Source organism: Macaca nemestrina, chromosome 19 (genome assembly GCF_043159975.1).
Source record: "Macaca nemestrina isolate mMacNem1 chromosome 19, mMacNem.hap1, whole genome shotgun sequence".
In the NCBI taxonomy this organism is placed as follows: domain Eukaryota; kingdom Metazoa; phylum Chordata; class Mammalia; order Primates; family Cercopithecidae; genus Macaca; species Macaca nemestrina.
In genome coordinates, this window is record NC_092143.1 from 70,898,720 (window position 1) to 70,916,688 (window position 17,969).

General features: G+C 37.1%; 1 protein-coding gene across 2 annotated transcripts in view; it reads left to right on the top strand.

Annotated features, from left to right (window-relative positions):
• LOC105464762 (Rho associated coiled-coil containing protein kinase 1) overlaps positions 1-17,969 on the top strand; it is a 156,848-nt gene that overhangs the window by 34,419 nt on the left and 104,460 nt on the right. For both annotated transcript variants that reach the window (XM_011712802.2, XM_011712804.3), the window contains exons 2-4: positions 3,066-3,147; positions 17,153-17,253; positions 17,803-17,940. In XM_011712802.2, the coding sequence (XP_011711104.1) occupies positions 3,066-3,147; positions 17,153-17,253; positions 17,803-17,940 (321 nt within the window). The remainder of the gene's footprint in view (positions 1-3,065; positions 3,148-17,152; positions 17,254-17,802; positions 17,941-17,969) is intronic.

Sequence of the window (17,969 nt, forward strand, 5' to 3'; positions counted from 1 at the left end):
TGAGGGTGGGGTAGTGTTTCTCCAAAAATATGTCCCTTAGGTTTAGAATAATAACCATTTAGATTTTGAAAATTTACCTAAAAATGAATGTTTCTTATAATAATGTAACTGTCCTTTCCTCGTTAAATTCTCATGCCTTATAATGTGTTATTTTTAATGGATTTAATCCTAAATGATGTTTTACACCTGACTCATTTTTGTTAATTCAGATCTATCCAGAAAACTAAAGTTTGCAGTAGTGTTGAATAATTTTCTTTTGCTTCTGCTTTTGCTTCAACTCTGTTATGGCATAACACAACAGGCCTCTATCTCCTCTTCCCTCTGCTCCCCGCCACCCCCATATCAGTGCTTCTCAGGAAATGTGAAGTGTTTTTACTTTAAAGATCACTGTAAAATGTTATACTTTTAATTGATTATGCCTGACTTTGTGTGTATATGTGAAAATACTTCTCTTATGTAACTACCTTCTTTTAACATATAACTGCTACAACTGGTCTACTACCGTTGTTCAACTATTAGTAGCAAAGAATTTAATTACTGTAATTTTTTGACATTGATTGGCCCCTCTGTTATATATTTTCTCCTCCACAATTTTTTTTTTTTTTTTTTTTTTTTGAGACGGAGTCTCGCCCTTTCACCCAGGCTGGAGGCATGGTTTTGGCTCACCGCAACCTCCGCCTCCCGGGTTCAAGCGATTGTCCTGTCTCAACCTCCCGAGTAGCTGGGATTACAGGTGCCCACCACCACCATGCCCAACTAATTTTTATATTTTTAGTAGAGATGGGATTTCACCATTTTGGCCAGGCTGGTCTCTTAACTCCTGACCTCAAGCAGTATGCCTGCCTCAGCCTCCCAAAGTGCTGAGATTACAGGAGTGAACCACCGCTTCTGGCCTCCTCTACATTTTTAAACTGATGATTAAGCTATATGATGGACATGTTGTGAAAGTAGAGGGTAGTTTTGCTCATGCCTAAATCATAAAATTAAGTAAAGGACCAGTGGAAGTATATCCTTTGATTATCATTCCTCGTGAATTGTTTTTGCACTTGGATGAATGTTATGTTGACATTCTGAGTCCTGATACTAGAATTTGGACATTTAGGAAGTGTGGAAGTGTTATTCTGCATTATTTTATGGAACTTCAGAGTGTTGAATAAAAGATAAGATTCCTGCCTCATTTATAGTGGAAAAGCTGCACAACATTCCTTGCGTTGTGCAACTTTTCCACTGCATTAAAATGGAAGCCTGCATCCCTCTCTCCCACCCCAGTGTCTTGACTCCCCTTAGAAACCTCAGTTGGTATATGCTTTGGTTAAGGTAGAAGAATACATTCTTGCCAACTTTATTTCCCTAATAAAGGCATACAAGTTTTGCTTATGGGTGATGCTGAAAAGTAATAGACTATCCCGCGGTATTGTAGAATTAAAGTGTATAGTGCCAGGTCCAAACACTTAGTGACCATATGTAATTAGTGGAGGCAGCTCATTTTTCATTAACAAACACATGATCAAATACTTGGTCACGCAAAACTCAGATGCCCATATGTAACAACAACAACAAAAGTACTTCAGATTACTGCACTGGGAAAGGGTTTAACATCATGACCTAAGATTTACTTTTAAGGTTTTATGACCACATGACTAAAATGTCTATTTTCTGTGTAGGTCATTCCTGTCAATAGGGAGACTAACATTGAGAGCTTTCAAATGTCAGTAACAGAAATAAAAGAGAGAGAAGTGAGACTGTTAAGGTCCAGACACTTCACATATTAACTCATTTAATTCTTACAAATCTGTTATGTGTTGTAATCATTATCCCTCATTTTACAAAAAAGAAAACTGAGGCTCAGAAAGGTTATGTGACTTGTCCTCCCAACGTGTTAAATATACTATTTTTTTCTTTAAAATGCTTTTGCCTGGTTCTTTATTTTTTTAATGTTTTGACCCATCTGGAACTGATTACATTATTAAGCATCATGCAAAAACCATTCTTTCCCATAGTGCTGTTCAGTTATACAAACAACATTTACCAAAGAGTGAGACTTTGTAATGAAGATTGCTTAGGATTATCTGAATGTTCTTCCAGTTCCTGCCATGCGGCAGGCTATAGTCTGAATAGATGCTTTCCCATTTCAGTACTGCTTAGTATACCTTCACACTGCCATGCACTTGCTTAGATAATACTTAAATATCCTCTTAAAAGCAAAAGCTCGGCCAGGCGTGGTGGCTCACACCTGTAATCCCAGCACTTTGGGACTCTGATGCAGGAGCAATTGCTTGAGGTCTGGAGTTCAAGACCAGCCTGGGCAGTATGGTGAAACCCTGTCTCTACACAAAACGATAAAATTTAGCCAGGCATGGTAGTGTGAGCCTGTAGTCCCTGCTACTCTAAAGGCCGAGGCAGGAGGATGGCTTGAGTCCAGGAAGTGGAGGTTGCATTGAGCCAACATTGCACCACTGCACTCCAGCCTGGCCAACAGAGCAAGACCCTTAAAAAAAAAAAAACAAAAAAAACCAGAAAAAATGCAAAAGCTCATGTGTGTCCTTTACTGCTAGGTTTCCCTAGAAAGAAGACCCATGAAAATCCAATACATTTTTATAATTAAAAATGTATATAGCTTGTATTTGTGATTATGAGGTATCTATTTTATATTAAACCTCACATTTTATTATTTAGCTGTTACCTTGTAAAATACTTATAGTAACAAATGTAGGTTTTTGATGTCTGTGAGATAAAGATAAATGCAATAGTAAGGAGAAGTAATGCAAAATAAAATTTCATGTCCTTATGAGGGGAAAAGCTCATGGATTGAAATCACTTGCAGCCAATCTGTGGTAATTTTCTTGCCCCTGGGCCCGCCAGACTTAGAAGGTAAAAAGAGCTACATATGAAATGAAAACAGCTTTTCTCCCAGTTCACATCTAATCTTGTAGAGGGTGTTAAATGTACACAAGATGTGTTAGGGGACATTAAATATTAAAGCATATATTTTGTTATTTCATAAAAAAGGAAACTGTTCATAATGTGGTCCAAAAAAGCTAACCGTTGTTTGTTTGTTTCTTTAGGATGGATTGGATGCTTTGGTATATGATTTGGATTTTCCTGCCTTAAGAAAAAACAAAAATATTGACAACTTTTTAAGCAGATGTAAGTAATTTTTTGTGTAGGTTAATGACAGACTTCATATAACTACATTTTGACTTAGATCATTCAAGCCCTTATTTTTTCTTCTATTTACTTTTTGGTGATTTCATCAATGATTTCTACATAGAGTTGAGTAGGAAGTGTGTAAGAAGCAGTTTGGATGCCTGTTAGGAGAACCAAAGTACTTTGAAGAGAAAGGGATGAAAAATAGCTAAAATAAGTATTCAGAAAACTGTGCATTGAGTTTGAATAACCACACATTGAGTTTGAGTGACTGCTGAGATATGAGAATTTTTCTCCATGAAAGCTGTTTTATATTTAAATTTTACAAATATTCTTTTCTGAAGGCTCCTTTTTAGATTGGATATTATAATTTAAAAATTTGGCTAACTTACAACTTCAAACTTTTAATCTTAAAGAATTAATAAGATTTAGATCATAAAGTCCTCCTTCATTTATTTCTGTTTCTAAACTATAAATATTGATACATGTAAGTTTGATTGGTTTTGGTGTTGTCTTTCAATTTTGGTTACATGTGTTTTGTTACAAAGATTTTATTTTTCTAAATAGTCATATCTTTTTGATTTTTAAAATCATTTCTATACTTTGAAATCTTGTATTAGAATTTTTAAATTTTGCTATTTTCGTTTTTCAATTTTTAAAAATTTATTTAGTTTTATTTGAGTTTTTGAATATGGTTCCATATTCTGAACTGAGAAGTTTTTAAGTATAAAAGTTTTAATTATTTATCATGTCCTATGGACATAGCAGTAAAATTTTATTAATGTTTACAATTGCTTACCTCCCTACCTGACAACATGGTGAAGGAACTAAAAAGATGGAGAGGCTTGACTGTATCTTAATGGTAACTGGTGTTTACAGAGATGGTGTAGATAAGGGGTAAATACTCCTTAGTACAAAGGCAGAGGGTGGGGCATGTTTTTTTTAAAAGTAATGGCTAGCAAGAATGAAATACGTGCTTCCTTAAACTTAGCTACTTTGTTGCTTTCATAATGTTAAGTGTGCTTGTGCATTATATTTTATAAATAGAGACATTAATGCTTTAGTAGAAATAAGTAAAATAAAAGTATAAATCTAAAGTAAACTGTTTTAACTGGTAAACCTGTATAATTTATTTTAATTTTTAAATTGGAGAAAAATGCAGAGAATAATATAACAAAATTTTAGGGAAGTCAAATGTAGCAGGTAAAAATCATGACCAAGGATAGTTTATGCCAGCATTACTAAGTTAGTATAAAATTCAAAAATCAATTAGTTTAATTTACCATATTAACGTACTTTAAAAAGGAAATTTAGTAGATGCAGAAAAAGCATTTGATAAAATTTAATATCCATTCACAATTTTAAAATATCTGTCTGCAAACTAGGAAGTGAAGGAAGCTTCCTTTCCCCAATAAAGGGAATCTACAAGAAACCTACAGTTCAGATTTTATCTACTTGTTTAAGACAAATGCTTTTCCCCTAAGATAGGAAAAGGCAAATCTGTCCTCTCTTACCATTTTTATTTAACATCGTCTTAGAAGTTCTAGACAGTGCCATCAGGTAAAATAAAGAAAAGCCATACAGATTGAGAAGGAAGAAGTAAAACTTTCTCAATTTAGACAGCATGATTTTCCATATCGAAAATCCTCAAGATTCTGCAAAAAAGCTACATGAACTAGTAAGTTTATTAAGCAAGGTTGAAAATTAGAAGATTAATATCCAAAAAGCAGTTGCACATACATTTATTAACAGCAAGCAATTGGAAATTGATTTATTATAACAAATACAGTGCCATTTACAATAGAAGCAAAAACATGAAAAATTTAGGAGTAAATCTGACAAAATATGTGTAAACCTGTATACTGAAAACCATACAGCATTGTAGACAGAAATTAAAGAAGACCTAACAAGATATTCAGTGTTCATGGATTGGACAACTCAGTATTAAAATGTTAACAGTCCCCAGATTAATTGATCTATAGAGCCCGTATATTCTCAGAACCTTAGCAGACAGTTTTTTGTATAAAGTGACCAGCAATTCTTTAATTCATAGGGAAATGCAAAGGAAAATAGATAAACTGGGCATCATCAAAATTAAAAACTTTTATTTGTGCTTCGAAGATACTATCAAGAGTGAAGGCCAGGCACGGTGGCTTTCGCCTGTAATCCCAGCACTTTGGGAGGCTTAAAAATGCATTTAAGATTCCTGCATGTTGTCCATGTTGTGTGAAGTAGTAACTTGTTCCTTTTTTCCACTAAATTGCAGAGCAACCTTCTATTGAATGGATGTACCTTGGTTTGTTTGTTCATTCCTCTGTTGAAGAACGTATTTGTTATTTCCTGTTTGGGGCAATTATGAATAAAGCTGCAATAAATATTCGAGTACAAGGTTTTGCATGAATTTAGGTTTTTTTGTTTTGTTTTGTTTTGTTTTTTTGAGATGGAGTTTCGCTGTTGTCACCAGGCTGGAGTGCAATGGCACGATCTCGGCTCACTGCAACCTCCACCTCCCAGGTTCAAGCGGTTCACCTGTCTCAGCCTCCCGAGAAGCTGGGATTACAGGCATGCACCACCATGTCTGGCTAATTTTGTATTTTTAGTAGAGACGGGGTTTCTCCATGTTGGTCAGGCTGATCTCAAACTCTCGGCCTCAGGTGGTCTGCCTGCCTCCGCCTCCCAAAGTTCTGGGATTACAGGCATGAGCCACAGCGCCTGGCCATGAATTTAGTTTTAAATTGACTTGGGCAGATACGTAAAAACACACAAGTAGGATTGCTAGGTTGTTTGCTAAGAATAGGTTTAACTTCTTAAGAAACTGCCAAACTGTCTTCCAAAGTGGCTATACCATTTTATTATACATTCCCACCAACAATGAATGAGAGTTTCTGTTGTTCTGCATCCTTGTTGCATTTGCTAGTGTCAATTTTCGTTCGCATAATGTCTTTCATAGAGCAAAAATTTTAATTTTGATGAAATCTAACTTATAAACTATTTCTGCATTGGTTGTGCTTTTTGTGTCATGTAAAAATCATTGCCAAACTCAAGATTGAATTTTTAAAGCAACTTTATTAAGCTATCATTTACATACTATAAAAATCAGCCATTTAAAGTGTACAATTCAGTGAGCTTTTTGAGTGTATATATATTTAGAGAGTTGTGCAACCATTACCACAGTTACTTTTACAACATTTTCATCACTTCATAAAGTAACCTCATACCCATTAACAGTCAGTCTCCATTTGTCTCCAGGCTTCCAGCCCTAGGCAACCACTAATCTAATTTCTGTCTGTATAGATTTGCCAACACCCATTAACTTTAAGTCACTCTCCTTTTCTCCCTAGGCTTCTAGCCTTAGGCAACCACTAATCTATTTCTGTCCCTATAGATTTGCCAACTCTAGAGACATTTCCTATAGATGGAATCATCAATAAAATGGTCCTTTGTGACTGCCTTCTTTGGCTTAGCATGTTTTCATTGTTCATCAGTGTTGTAGCATGTGTCAGTATATCATTCTTTTTAATTGCCAGTAGTATTCCATTGTATGGATGTACCACATTTTGTTTATCTGCTCATCAGCTGATGGACATTTGTATTGATTCTATTTTGGCTTTTATGAATAATGCTGCTATGGACATTTGTGTAGAAGTTTTTGTGTAGACATATGTTTTTATTGTTCTTGCGTAGATACCTAGAAGTGGAATTGGTGGGTCATATGGTAATTCTATGTTTAACATTTTGAGAAACTCAAGATTGATTTTTAAATGTATACTTTTATTACTTTGGAGTAAATATATGTGGCTTTTCTGTTGTTCCTGAATAGATAAATGCAGTATGTTTTTATCTCCATTTGCATATAATGTCAGTAAGTGTTTTTAATATTTCAGTAGCATCAAGTACAAGTATAGTCTGTATCCTTAAGGATTGTGGGGACATACAATGTAATAGAAGAAACAGACCTATATAAACAATCCCAGTTCAGATTGTTAAGTGAAATATAGGGAAGTAATGTTGTCCCAGAGAAGGGAGTCATACTTTGTGCTCAAGAGGGAATCAGGAATGTCTAAAGAGGAGATAAAAGATTAGATCTTGTTTAATAATAACTTGGTCAGATAAGGTGGTGGGGGAAGTCATTTTAGGTTAGTGATAACATCTGCAAAGGCACAGAGATGAAGCAGTATGGCTTATACAGGTAATTGCAAATAACTAGGCATTGCTAGAGCATAGTTGTGGGGAGTAGCTTATGTAGAAATGTAAGACTGGACAGTCACTAACAAGATCAGTTTTTTTTTTTTTTTAATGTAGAAATGTAAGACTGGACAGTCACTAACAAGATCATTTTTTTTTTTTTTTTTTTTTGCCATGTTGAGGAGTTTGAATTTAGGAGTCTGGATTTTTAATTTATATTTATTTTTTGTTGGTCTGTTTATCAAACTGGATTACTCTGTGTGTATGTGGGTGGGTGGATGCGTGCATATGTGCCTGTGCAGTCAAAATGTAGCACATCTTCCTAGAGCATGATTTTATTTGAACATTTGGACATTAAGTAATTTTCTTAATTAAAACCGTGCTAGGTGCAGTGGCTCACATCTGTAATGCCAGCACTTTCGGAGGCTGAGGCGGGTAGATCACTTGAGCCCAGGAGTTCGAGATTGGCCTGGGCAACATGGCGAAACCCTGTCTCTACAAAAATACAAAAATTAGTTGTGCATGGTATTGTGTGCCTGTAGTCCCGGCTACTTGCGAGGCTGCAGTGGGAGAATTGCTTGAACTCCGAGGTGGAGGTTGCAGTGAGCTGAGATTGCGTGACAGAGACCCTATCTCAAGAAAAAAGAAAAAAGAGTCAGATTTTTATGGAATTGAATATAACATTCTTGTTAATTTTTCAAGTAAGTTTAATTTGTGAGCTTTTTAGGGCTGCTTTCACTACTCTAAAAGTGTGCAATGTATACTGGGCTTTTTTAGGCAGAGTAGCAGTAATTCTGGTCAAATAGTACATGGTACTTAATGTTTATTACCATATTTTACCTATTCTGACATTTAAAAAAATTTGAACATTTTTGAAATTAGAATGTGTCTTAGAATCTCTAGTGGTACATAAAGTAATGGTACATTTTGTAATCTAGGATCTTAGGCTAGGCAAAAATACATTTTTTTTTTTATTAGAAAAGCAACAAAGGGTCATTATAAAAAACTTAAAATATATAAAAACGTGGCAGAATACCCTGTAGTCTCACCAAACTCAGAGATGACTGCAATTATTGTTTTGGCATATTTTCTTCTGGCTTTTAAAAAAATTCATATCTGTATATCAGTATATAATTATGTTTTTAGAAAATCAAGTTCATATACTGTATGCAGTTTATTCTATTCTTTGCGCAACATTATATGCTGAACATAATTCTATGTAATTAAACATTCAACACAATTTTAAATGTTGCCTAATACTCTATTATATGTATATGAAATTATTTATTCTTTAAAATTGTAAAAACTATTTTATTGTAGAAATCTTTGTCCCACGTTGTATCTCATTTCCTTAGGATAAATTCCTAGAAGTAAAATTCACTGGGTATAAAGTATGATTTTTATTTATTTTCCATTTAATTTAATTTTTTTCTTGATACAGAGTCTCAGTCAGTCACCCAGGGTGGAGTGCAGTGGCCTGATCTCAGCTCACTGCAGCCTCCATCTCTGAGTTCAAGTGATTCTTGTGCCTCAGGTGTCCACCACCATGCCCAGCTAATTTTTGTATTTTTAGTAGAGACGGGGTTTCGCCATGTTGGCCAGGCTGATCTTGAACTCCTGACCTCAAGCAATCCGCCCGCCTTGGTCTCCTGAAGTGCTGGGATTACAGGCGTGAATCACAGCGCCTGGCCAATTTTTAAAACAGTGTTAGGAAAAATCATCCATTTGCTTTCTTGAAAATTAGATCCACGAGTTTATATGTGATCGAAATGCTTTTGAATTTTTGGTAACCCAGAAGCTATAAGTTAGCCTTTTTGTACTGGTCCTTTTGCTAACTTGTGATCATTTGGAGAATGGTTAACTCTAAACTACTAGCTCTAACAATTAGCTAGTTAGTGGTTGTCAAGACTGTGGTTCCTAATATGACTCAATTTGCTCATTTCATTTCTTGCTGAATATGTTGTATAGTAGTATTTCACTTCTCTGAATCTTAGCTTTCTGCCAGCATCACCTGACTCAATATAGTTGACAATCAAAAATCGCTAAAAGGGTCTAGGTGGTCACAACATCCTATTTGGAGGTTTTAGAATGAATGAGAACTTACCAGATTTATAATTTTGCAAGTATTATTTTGCATAAAACTAATTTTGTGAATAACAAAGAGGTCGAAATCTGCCATAGGAAAAGATAAAACAGTTTAAGAAGGATTGGAAGTTCTGAGAAGTTTGCTGTTTTAGGTGAGGTGTCCAGGGGAGGCCTTGCTAAAAGGTGACATTTGAAAAAAGAGTTGAAGTAGTTGAGGGAGTTAGCCATGTGGATGTCTCAGGGAAGAGAGTGGCATACAGAGGAATAGCTAGTACAAAGGCCTGGAGGGAGGAGAGTGTACCTGACCTGTTTGAGGAACATCAAGGAAGCCAGTGTCGCTGGAGAGGACTAGGCAGGGGAGAGAATTGTAGGATGATATCATAGAGGTAAGGAAATAAGGAGGCTGGGTCATGTAGAGTCTTGTAGGCCATTGTAAAATCTTGGGCTTTTGCTGTGGGTGAGATGGCAAGACATTAGAGACTTTTGAGCAGAGAAGCGACATGATCTGACTTGTGTTTTAAGAATATCACCCTGTGGGCCGGGCGCGGTGGCTCAAGCCTGTAATCCCAGCACTTTGGGAGGCCGAGAAGGGCGGATCACGAGGTCAGGAGATCGAGACTATCCTGGCTAACCCGGTGAAACCCCGTCTCTACTAAAAAATACAAAAAACTAGCCGGGCGAGGTGGCGGGCGCCTGTAGTCCCAGCTACTCGGGAGGCTGAGGCAGGAGAATGGTCTAAACCCGGGAGGCGGAGCTTGCAGTGAGCTGAGATCCGGCCACTGCACTCCAGCCCGGGCGACAGAGCGAGACTCCGTCTCAAAAAAAAAAAAAAAAAAAAAGAATATCACCCTGTGTTGAGAATAGACACAGGGAAATCAGTTGAGAGTCTATTGCAGTAATCCAAGGAAGAGATGATGGTGACTTGGTCTAGCATAGTAGCAATGCAGAGGGTGAGAGTTATCGGATTCCAGATATATTTCAGAGAGACAGCCAACATATTTTCCTGAGAGAGAGGATGTGGAGTGTAAGAAAAAAAGGAGTCAAGAATGGCCCCTCGGTTTTGTCCTGAGCAAAATTGAGACATCAGCCAAAGTGTGAGACACATAGGTTTAAGTTTTGGGTGAGAATATGTCTTCAGTTTTTGGCACGTTAAATTTGAGATGTTTTTCTTTTTTTTTTTTTTTTTTGAGACGGAGTCTTGCTCTGTAGCCCGGGCTGGAGTGCAGTGGCCGGATCTCAGCTCACTGCAAGCTCCGCCTCCCGGGTTTAGGCCATTCTCCTGCCTCAGCCTCCGGAGTAGCTGGGACTACAGGCGCCCGCCACCTCGCCCGGCTAGTTTTTTGTATTTTTAGTAGAGATGGGGTTTCACCGTGTTCGCCAGGATGGTCTCGATCTCCTGACCTCGTGATCCGCCCGTCTCGGCCTCCCAAAGTGCTGGGATTACAGGCTTGAGCCACCGCGCCCGGCCGAGATGTTTTTCAAGAGAGGATATATTTTGAAAGTAATTGAATATGTATGTTTGAAGTTTAAGAGAGACGTCTAGACTAGAGATAAAAATTTGGAAGTTGATATGTAGATGGTTTTTAAAGCCAGAGAAGTGAGTGTAGATAGAGAAGAAGTCACCATCAAGGACTGAGCCTTGGAATGCTCTAGTGTTAAGAAATCTGAGAGAAGGGGAGGAACCAGCCAAAGCAACTGAGACTACTGAGGTTGAAAAGTAAAATCTTCAGTATTGTTGGAAGAATCTTGTGTCCTGAAAGTCTAGTGAAGAGTATGTATCAGGAGAGAGTGATCAAACTGTTAAAGCCACTGATATATCAAGATGAGGGTTGAGAATTGACCATTGGATTTAGCAACATAATGCTCATTTGTGACTTTGACAAGTAGTTTTGAAAGAAAGGTTAAGAGCCAGAGCCGAACTGAAGTGGGTTTTAGAGCAAATAGGAGGAAAGATTTTAGTCACAGAAAGTATAGACAACTTATGAGAAATTTTGCTGCAGTGGGGAGTTGAGTAATGGGACAGTAGCTGCTGAGAGAAATGGGATCAAGAGATTATTTTTGTTTGTTTCCCTAAGATGGGAGAGAAAACAGCATGGTGGGATCCAGTTAGGAAGGGGAAAGCTTAGTAGTAGAGGAGAAAGGGGAGAATTGCTTGAGCAATGTCCTTGAACTACAGTAATAAAAAAGGATGACATCTAGTGCATGAATGGAGGGTTTGACTTAAGATAGAAGTAGTCTCCCATAGTAAAAGGTGAAAAGACAAAATATATGCTTGTACATACTGATAGGTAAGTGTATAAGTGGTGGTAAGTCCGTGGTAGTTTTCTTCTGTTTCGTTTGTTTCAGGGTAGTAGCCAAACAAGATCATTAGCTGTGAATGAGGATCAGTGGGAGAGCTGTAGGAGGTGTGTGAAGAAAGAAGAAAACTTGAAATATGTCTCTAGGAGAGTGGGAGAGTGACTAGAAATTTAGGATTACCAAGTAGAACTAAGGGCCAACTTGATGTTTGTGATTATGAATTTTAAAATAGGATCAGTGATTGTGATTTTATGTATTTATTGAGACATATTTAACTGCATGGGTGCTGACATAGAGTAGTTAGAGAGTTGGATTTAACTATAATAGAATTGTTGTTTTGCCAAACTAAGTAAAGTGAGGCAGAAGAGAGCTCATGACATTAAAGGTATATGCAAGGGAGTGATTATAATAATTGACCATGTAATTTAAGCTGGGTAAGTAGGAAAGAGAGGCTATCAGTGCAACGAGGGAAAGTACGAGTGGAGTAGGATCAATGGATTGGAGGTCCTGGTGGGGTTGGGGTTGTTAGAGTTAAGATACTAGAGGAACTAAGCAGGAAAGCTATAAGAGAGTGCTTAGAAAATGTAAGTTTTCTAATTGAAATTGTGGGAAGATTGTAATTACTAGTAATGACAAGGTCTAGTATGTGACCATGGAAATGAGTGACCAAGGTAACATAGAGGACAAGATCATTGAAGGAGAGAAGTATAGGTGTTGAGAGGCCAAGGTACTTTAAGTATTGTCTGTGGGTACATTAAAGTTATTAAGAATTGAAACAGGAAAATATTGGAGAGAAGTTCAGTAAATCAGAAGTAAAACTGTCTAGCAATGAGACGTGGTGACCTCTGAGAGTCAGTGGATTACAGCAACAATGAGAGGTGGGAAGTACAACCTAATGAAAATCAAAGCTAGCAGATTTAGGGGTGGGGATGTGAAGATCTCCCACTTTCAGGGTTGGTAGTCTAAGGCATGTGGATAAGTAAAGGTCCTGACTTGAGAGCTGTGGGGAAGCAGTGCCCTCAGAGGGCCACTGGGTTTTATTAGAGCAGGAGGTGGTGAACTACAGCCCACAGGCCAAATCTCACCCACCACTATGGCTCATGAACTAAGCATGTTTTTTGTATTTTTCCATGATTTAAAAAAAGTCAAAAGAATAGTATATCATGAATGTCACATAATAGGAAATTCAGATTTTAGTGTCCATAAATAAAGTTTTCTTGGGATGTTGCCATACTTTAAAAAATGTATTGTGTGTGGCGGCTTTTGTTCTACAACACCTAAGCTGAGTAGCTACAACAGAGACCATATGTAATTCTCTCCTTGCTTCACACTGCTGCTCAGCACAGTAGACATCACAGTGATGCTGTTACAGCTTGAGTTTTGAGTGCTATATGTACCACCATACCACAACATTTTATTTATTTTCTATTACCAGTGTATACGCATTGTGTCAAAGCAAGAAGAGAAGAGTATACTTCAAATGTTGTCTTTTTTTCCCCTCCCGTAAGAGGCTGTCGCACAGGCAGGAGTGCAGTGGCACGTTCATAGCTCACTGCAACCTCGAACTCCTGGGCTCAAGCAGTCCTTCTGCCTCAGCCTTGCAAGTAGCTGGGACTACAGGTGCATGCCACCATGGACCTGGCTAATTTTTTAATTTTTTGTAAAGACAAGTCTTGCCATGTTGTCCAGGCTGGTCTCGAACTCCTGGCCTTGAGCAGTCCTCTTGCCTTCGTCTCCCAAAGCACTGGGATTACAGGTGTGAGCCATCATGCCCAGCCCAAATGTTGTCCTTTTGAAGCACAATGGAGTATGCATTATTTTTATCAAGTTAGGTGGCAAAGCATTTTTTAAAATTATGCAGTGACAGTATAGCTGTGCTAAAGGAATACAGTGTACATTGGACATTCCCAGACTAAGCACTCACTGTGATCTTCCCGACATAGGACAGCAACAGTAAGAAAAAAGAGAAAATTTAAAACGGAGTATCTCATCCCCATAAAATTTCTTCATAAAGAAAAATGATCATGCAGGCTTAACAAAAATAAAAAAAAGAGGCTGCAATGTTATTTAAGCGTACGAGTGGTGTATTCACTAGCCAAGCAGAGAAAGCTGTTCACTGATGGTATGTGATTGCAGCAGCCAAACAAATGTGTACAGAGACAAAAACTTGCCTAAGACTGTTAGCCTTTGGGAAAGAATAGCTGCTCAAAGAATTGGGGGCATTGGGAGTGGCGTCAATAGTCAATTAAAAAAATAACCAATCTTGAGTTGTTTTCCTTGACTCTTGTTTATTTAAGGAATCAATGCAGAGTTTGAAGTGACTGAAGAATTAGCCTATAGTCTCCCCTTACAGACTTGGGAAAGCTTGGTCTTATTTTCTTTAGAATATGTATCACAATGTGAAATTAAGTTACATATTTATTCATGTACTTATTATTTCCCTTTAGAGCAGCAGTCCCCAAACTTTTTGGCACCAGGGACCAGTTTAGTGGAAGACAGTGTTTCTATGGACAGGATGGGGGTTGGGGGGTGGCAGACGGGATGGTTTTCTGAAACTGTTCCACCTCAGATCATCAGGATTAAAAAAAGATTCTCATAAGGAATATGCAACCTGGATCCCTCGCATGTGCAGTTCACAATAGGGTTTGTGCCCCTGTGAGAATCTAGGACCACTGCTGATCTGACAGGAGATGAAGCTCAGATGGCAATGCTTGCTCACCCACTGCTCATCTCCTGCTGTATGGCCCAGTTCCTAATAGGCCGTGAACCGGTACAGGTCTGTGGCTCAGGGGTTGGGAACCCCGTTCTAGTGCATGCATTGTTTTCTGTCTCAATGGAGCCATAAACCTACAAAGTTGAGGCTGTATAGTACCCCTAGACCAAGAGTGGGTTTCTTACGTGACTACTTGACAATAAATAGGCTTCTGTTTAAGATCCTGAGATTTGGGTGGGTGTGAATACACAGTCCTGAGTGTTTGGGAAACTAAAGTCTAATGCTTAGAATTTTACCATTAAGTTCTTGATTAGTTCTAGGTTGGACCATTGGTGAGATGAACTGAGAAAACTAGGACCATAGAAACTCTGAGTTTGACTGAAAGCCATCCAACAGAGGCATTTACACTTACTAGCACATAAACCTGTATTAGAACAAGCTAAAATCCAAGGCAGTAGAACATAGAAAGATCTTTTAGATTTCAAATGACTTGTCTGCAGCCTTTGTCAAGACTCTGCAGCCTATTCTAGCTCATATAGCTAGAGCCAAGGATCTTTTCTTAACCTCACAGGCTATTATATTATCCAGGTTCAGAACTTTCTGTCTCATCTGGGATATTACAATACTCTTAAAATTCTCCCCACCTCCTGTCTTGCCTTTATTGAACTCATCTTCTACATATTCCCTAGAGTAGTTTTCCTGAAATGTAAGTTTGACTATGTTGTTTTGTCCACCGTAATTCCTTTTCATGGCTTCCTGCCCATAGTAGTGGTGTTTCTCAGTTCCCAGCAGATTCCAGAGGATTCCTCAGGGGCTGTATTATGGAAGAGCCTAAAGTAGATGAGGCTCTGTCTCTTGTCTGACACCTTTAACCTCCTTTAGAACAGAGCAGTTTCTTTGATCTATTTTATATAGAGAGCTACTTTAAACTTTAATGTGAAAATGGTTTTTGATACTTAAATTATAGTGTTATTACTATAACTACTGGCTGACAGGTAAAGTTCAAGCTCCTGAACTTATCTGGGGCTTTCCAGCCTCTTCTGTCAGTCCTTACTACAAACTTGATACTCCAGCAACATAGAACTTAGATACCGTTCCTCTGTGCTTGGTTTACATTGCTTGTCTGCTTATATTTGTTGGTTCTTTCCTTTTTTTGAGACAGGGTCTCACTCTGTTGCCCAGACTGGAGTGCACTGGTGTGATCTTGGCTCACTGCAACCTTCACCTCCCAGGCCTAGGTGATCCTCCCACCTCAGCCTCCTAAGTAGCTGGGACTACAGGAAACTGCCACTGCACCCAGCTAAATTTTTAAAAATAGCTTTTGTAGAAACAGGGTTTCATCATGTTTCCCAGGCTGGTCTTGAACTCCTGGACTCATACATTCCGCCTGCCTCAGCTTCCCAAAGCGTTGGAATTACAGGTGTGAGCCACCATGCCCGGCCTGTTCTTTCTTTCATTGTCTATCACCTAGCTAACCACTACTATTCAGTTTAGACTTGTTTCAGGTACCATCATTTACAGAATCTTCCTACCTATCTCTCACCCCAGCAGGCTTTGGTTAGGTGTCCTCCTTAGTACTCAAAAAACTGTTTATCTTCCTTATTACATTATTTTGAATTCTTTTTTTCATTGTTTCTGTTTCATTTGCTAGTGTTTGAACTCTTAAAGAATAGGAGCTACATTTTAAAGTTACCTTTATTTCCAGTGCTGTACAGCCTGATGTGTGGTGGATACAAATATTTGTGCAGTGAATTAATTGATTATTGTCTATCTTTCTGGTGCATCTTGCAGTGAATATGTAACCTAAAATTAAATGTACTTATAACTTTGTAGAAATTTGCTCTCTGTTGCATGTATTTATTGATCATAAAGTACACAAACACTTAAGTTTAAATTTGCATTTGAAAGGGAAAACAAGAATATTAATACAGCTCTTATTAGGAGCTGGAACTGAAGTTTAATAGCTGCTGTGTATTTTGTACAACTCTGAAATGTGAAGCTTTTCCATGTAATCTCATGCCAGTGTTGACCCATGTGGATTAAAAATAGCCCTAATTTAATCTATGACCAAATTAGGAATTAGAATATCTATCCAGTGGGGATTTGTGAATTATTGTAGTTTGTAGTATGACAGGTTTATATAAATAATTGCAGTGATTTTCACTGTGTGTTTCAAGTTAAAAATCTAGGTTCAAATAGAGAAATGTAATGATATAAGTATTAACGATTGCCAGTTGGAAAATTTACTGTGTGTTTTTTTTTTAGTGTATTTGCTTTTGATATCTTAAATTACATCTTTTTTAAAAGGGTCACTAAAACTGACCTTATAAAAAGAAAAATTTATTCCATTATTAATCTAAAATATCTACTCATGTTTCCTAAATTCGGATTTGATGTGTACTTAAAATACTAGGAACTAATTAGCTAATTATTCTCAACTTTCGTTTGTAGTGTAATATTTGTTTTTAAAACATTCTATTAAGTCATATTTTGATTAATAAAAACCTTTAGTAGCTATAATGAAGTTATTCTGGAATTTATTTTAAAAATATTAGCAAATTGAACATTTATCTGTTTTATAACTTCAAGTTTCACCATATTTTCAAATAATTCTTAATGAAGTTTGTTGTTTTTCATTGTTTCTTAAGAACTCTAATGTAAAATAAGTAGTGCTAGTTGTAATACTTTAGTGATTTAAAATGATAAGCTTTTCTTTTCATACAGATAAAGACACAATAAATAAAATCAGAGATTTACGAATGAAAGCCGAAGATTATGAAGTAGTGAAGGTGATTGGTAGAGGTGCATTTGGAGAAGTTCAATTGGTAGGTTATTTTAATGAGAATAAAAAAGGATTTTATTAAATTAAAATAATCCACTTGTGTGTTTAACATATTATTTGGGAAAATACTGTTTTTATAGAATTGTTGCTTGAAGTTCCTTTAGACATTGTTGCCTAGGGTATGAAAGCCTAGTGTCAAATCCAGCCGTAGTGGGAAGTGTTTTCCCCAAGTACCTATGGCAGAGAAGAAGTCTCAGGCGTCAGAAGATAAATCTTTGCTCGTAATATTAGACTAAAATGCTGTAGAATAGTAAGCTTTATAAATAGGAAGCAGCTTACATAGCAGGATGGAGGGGGCAACGTATCTTATAATATAGGAAATAAAGATTTTTTTAAAACATTACTTCTGATAATTAAAGTCTTGACATTAGCTACTTGGAATAATTTGGCAGAAGAGAAGAAATAAAAATAATGGAAACAGTAAAGCTTAATTATTTAACAAGTATTAAAAGCACTTAGTAAATTGTTCTGTGAAACCTTGAGCTTTAAATGTTAACAAAAGGTTCATTATTTTCCCTTTTCAATTTTAAAGGTAAGGCATAAATCCACCAGGAAGGTATATGCTATGAAGCTTCTCAGCAAATTTGAAATGATTAAGAGATCTGATTCTGCTTTTTTCTGGGAAGAAAGGGACATCATGGCTTTTGCTAATAGTCCGTGGGTTGTTCAGGTATGACTTTGCTACTCTTTCATTACTGC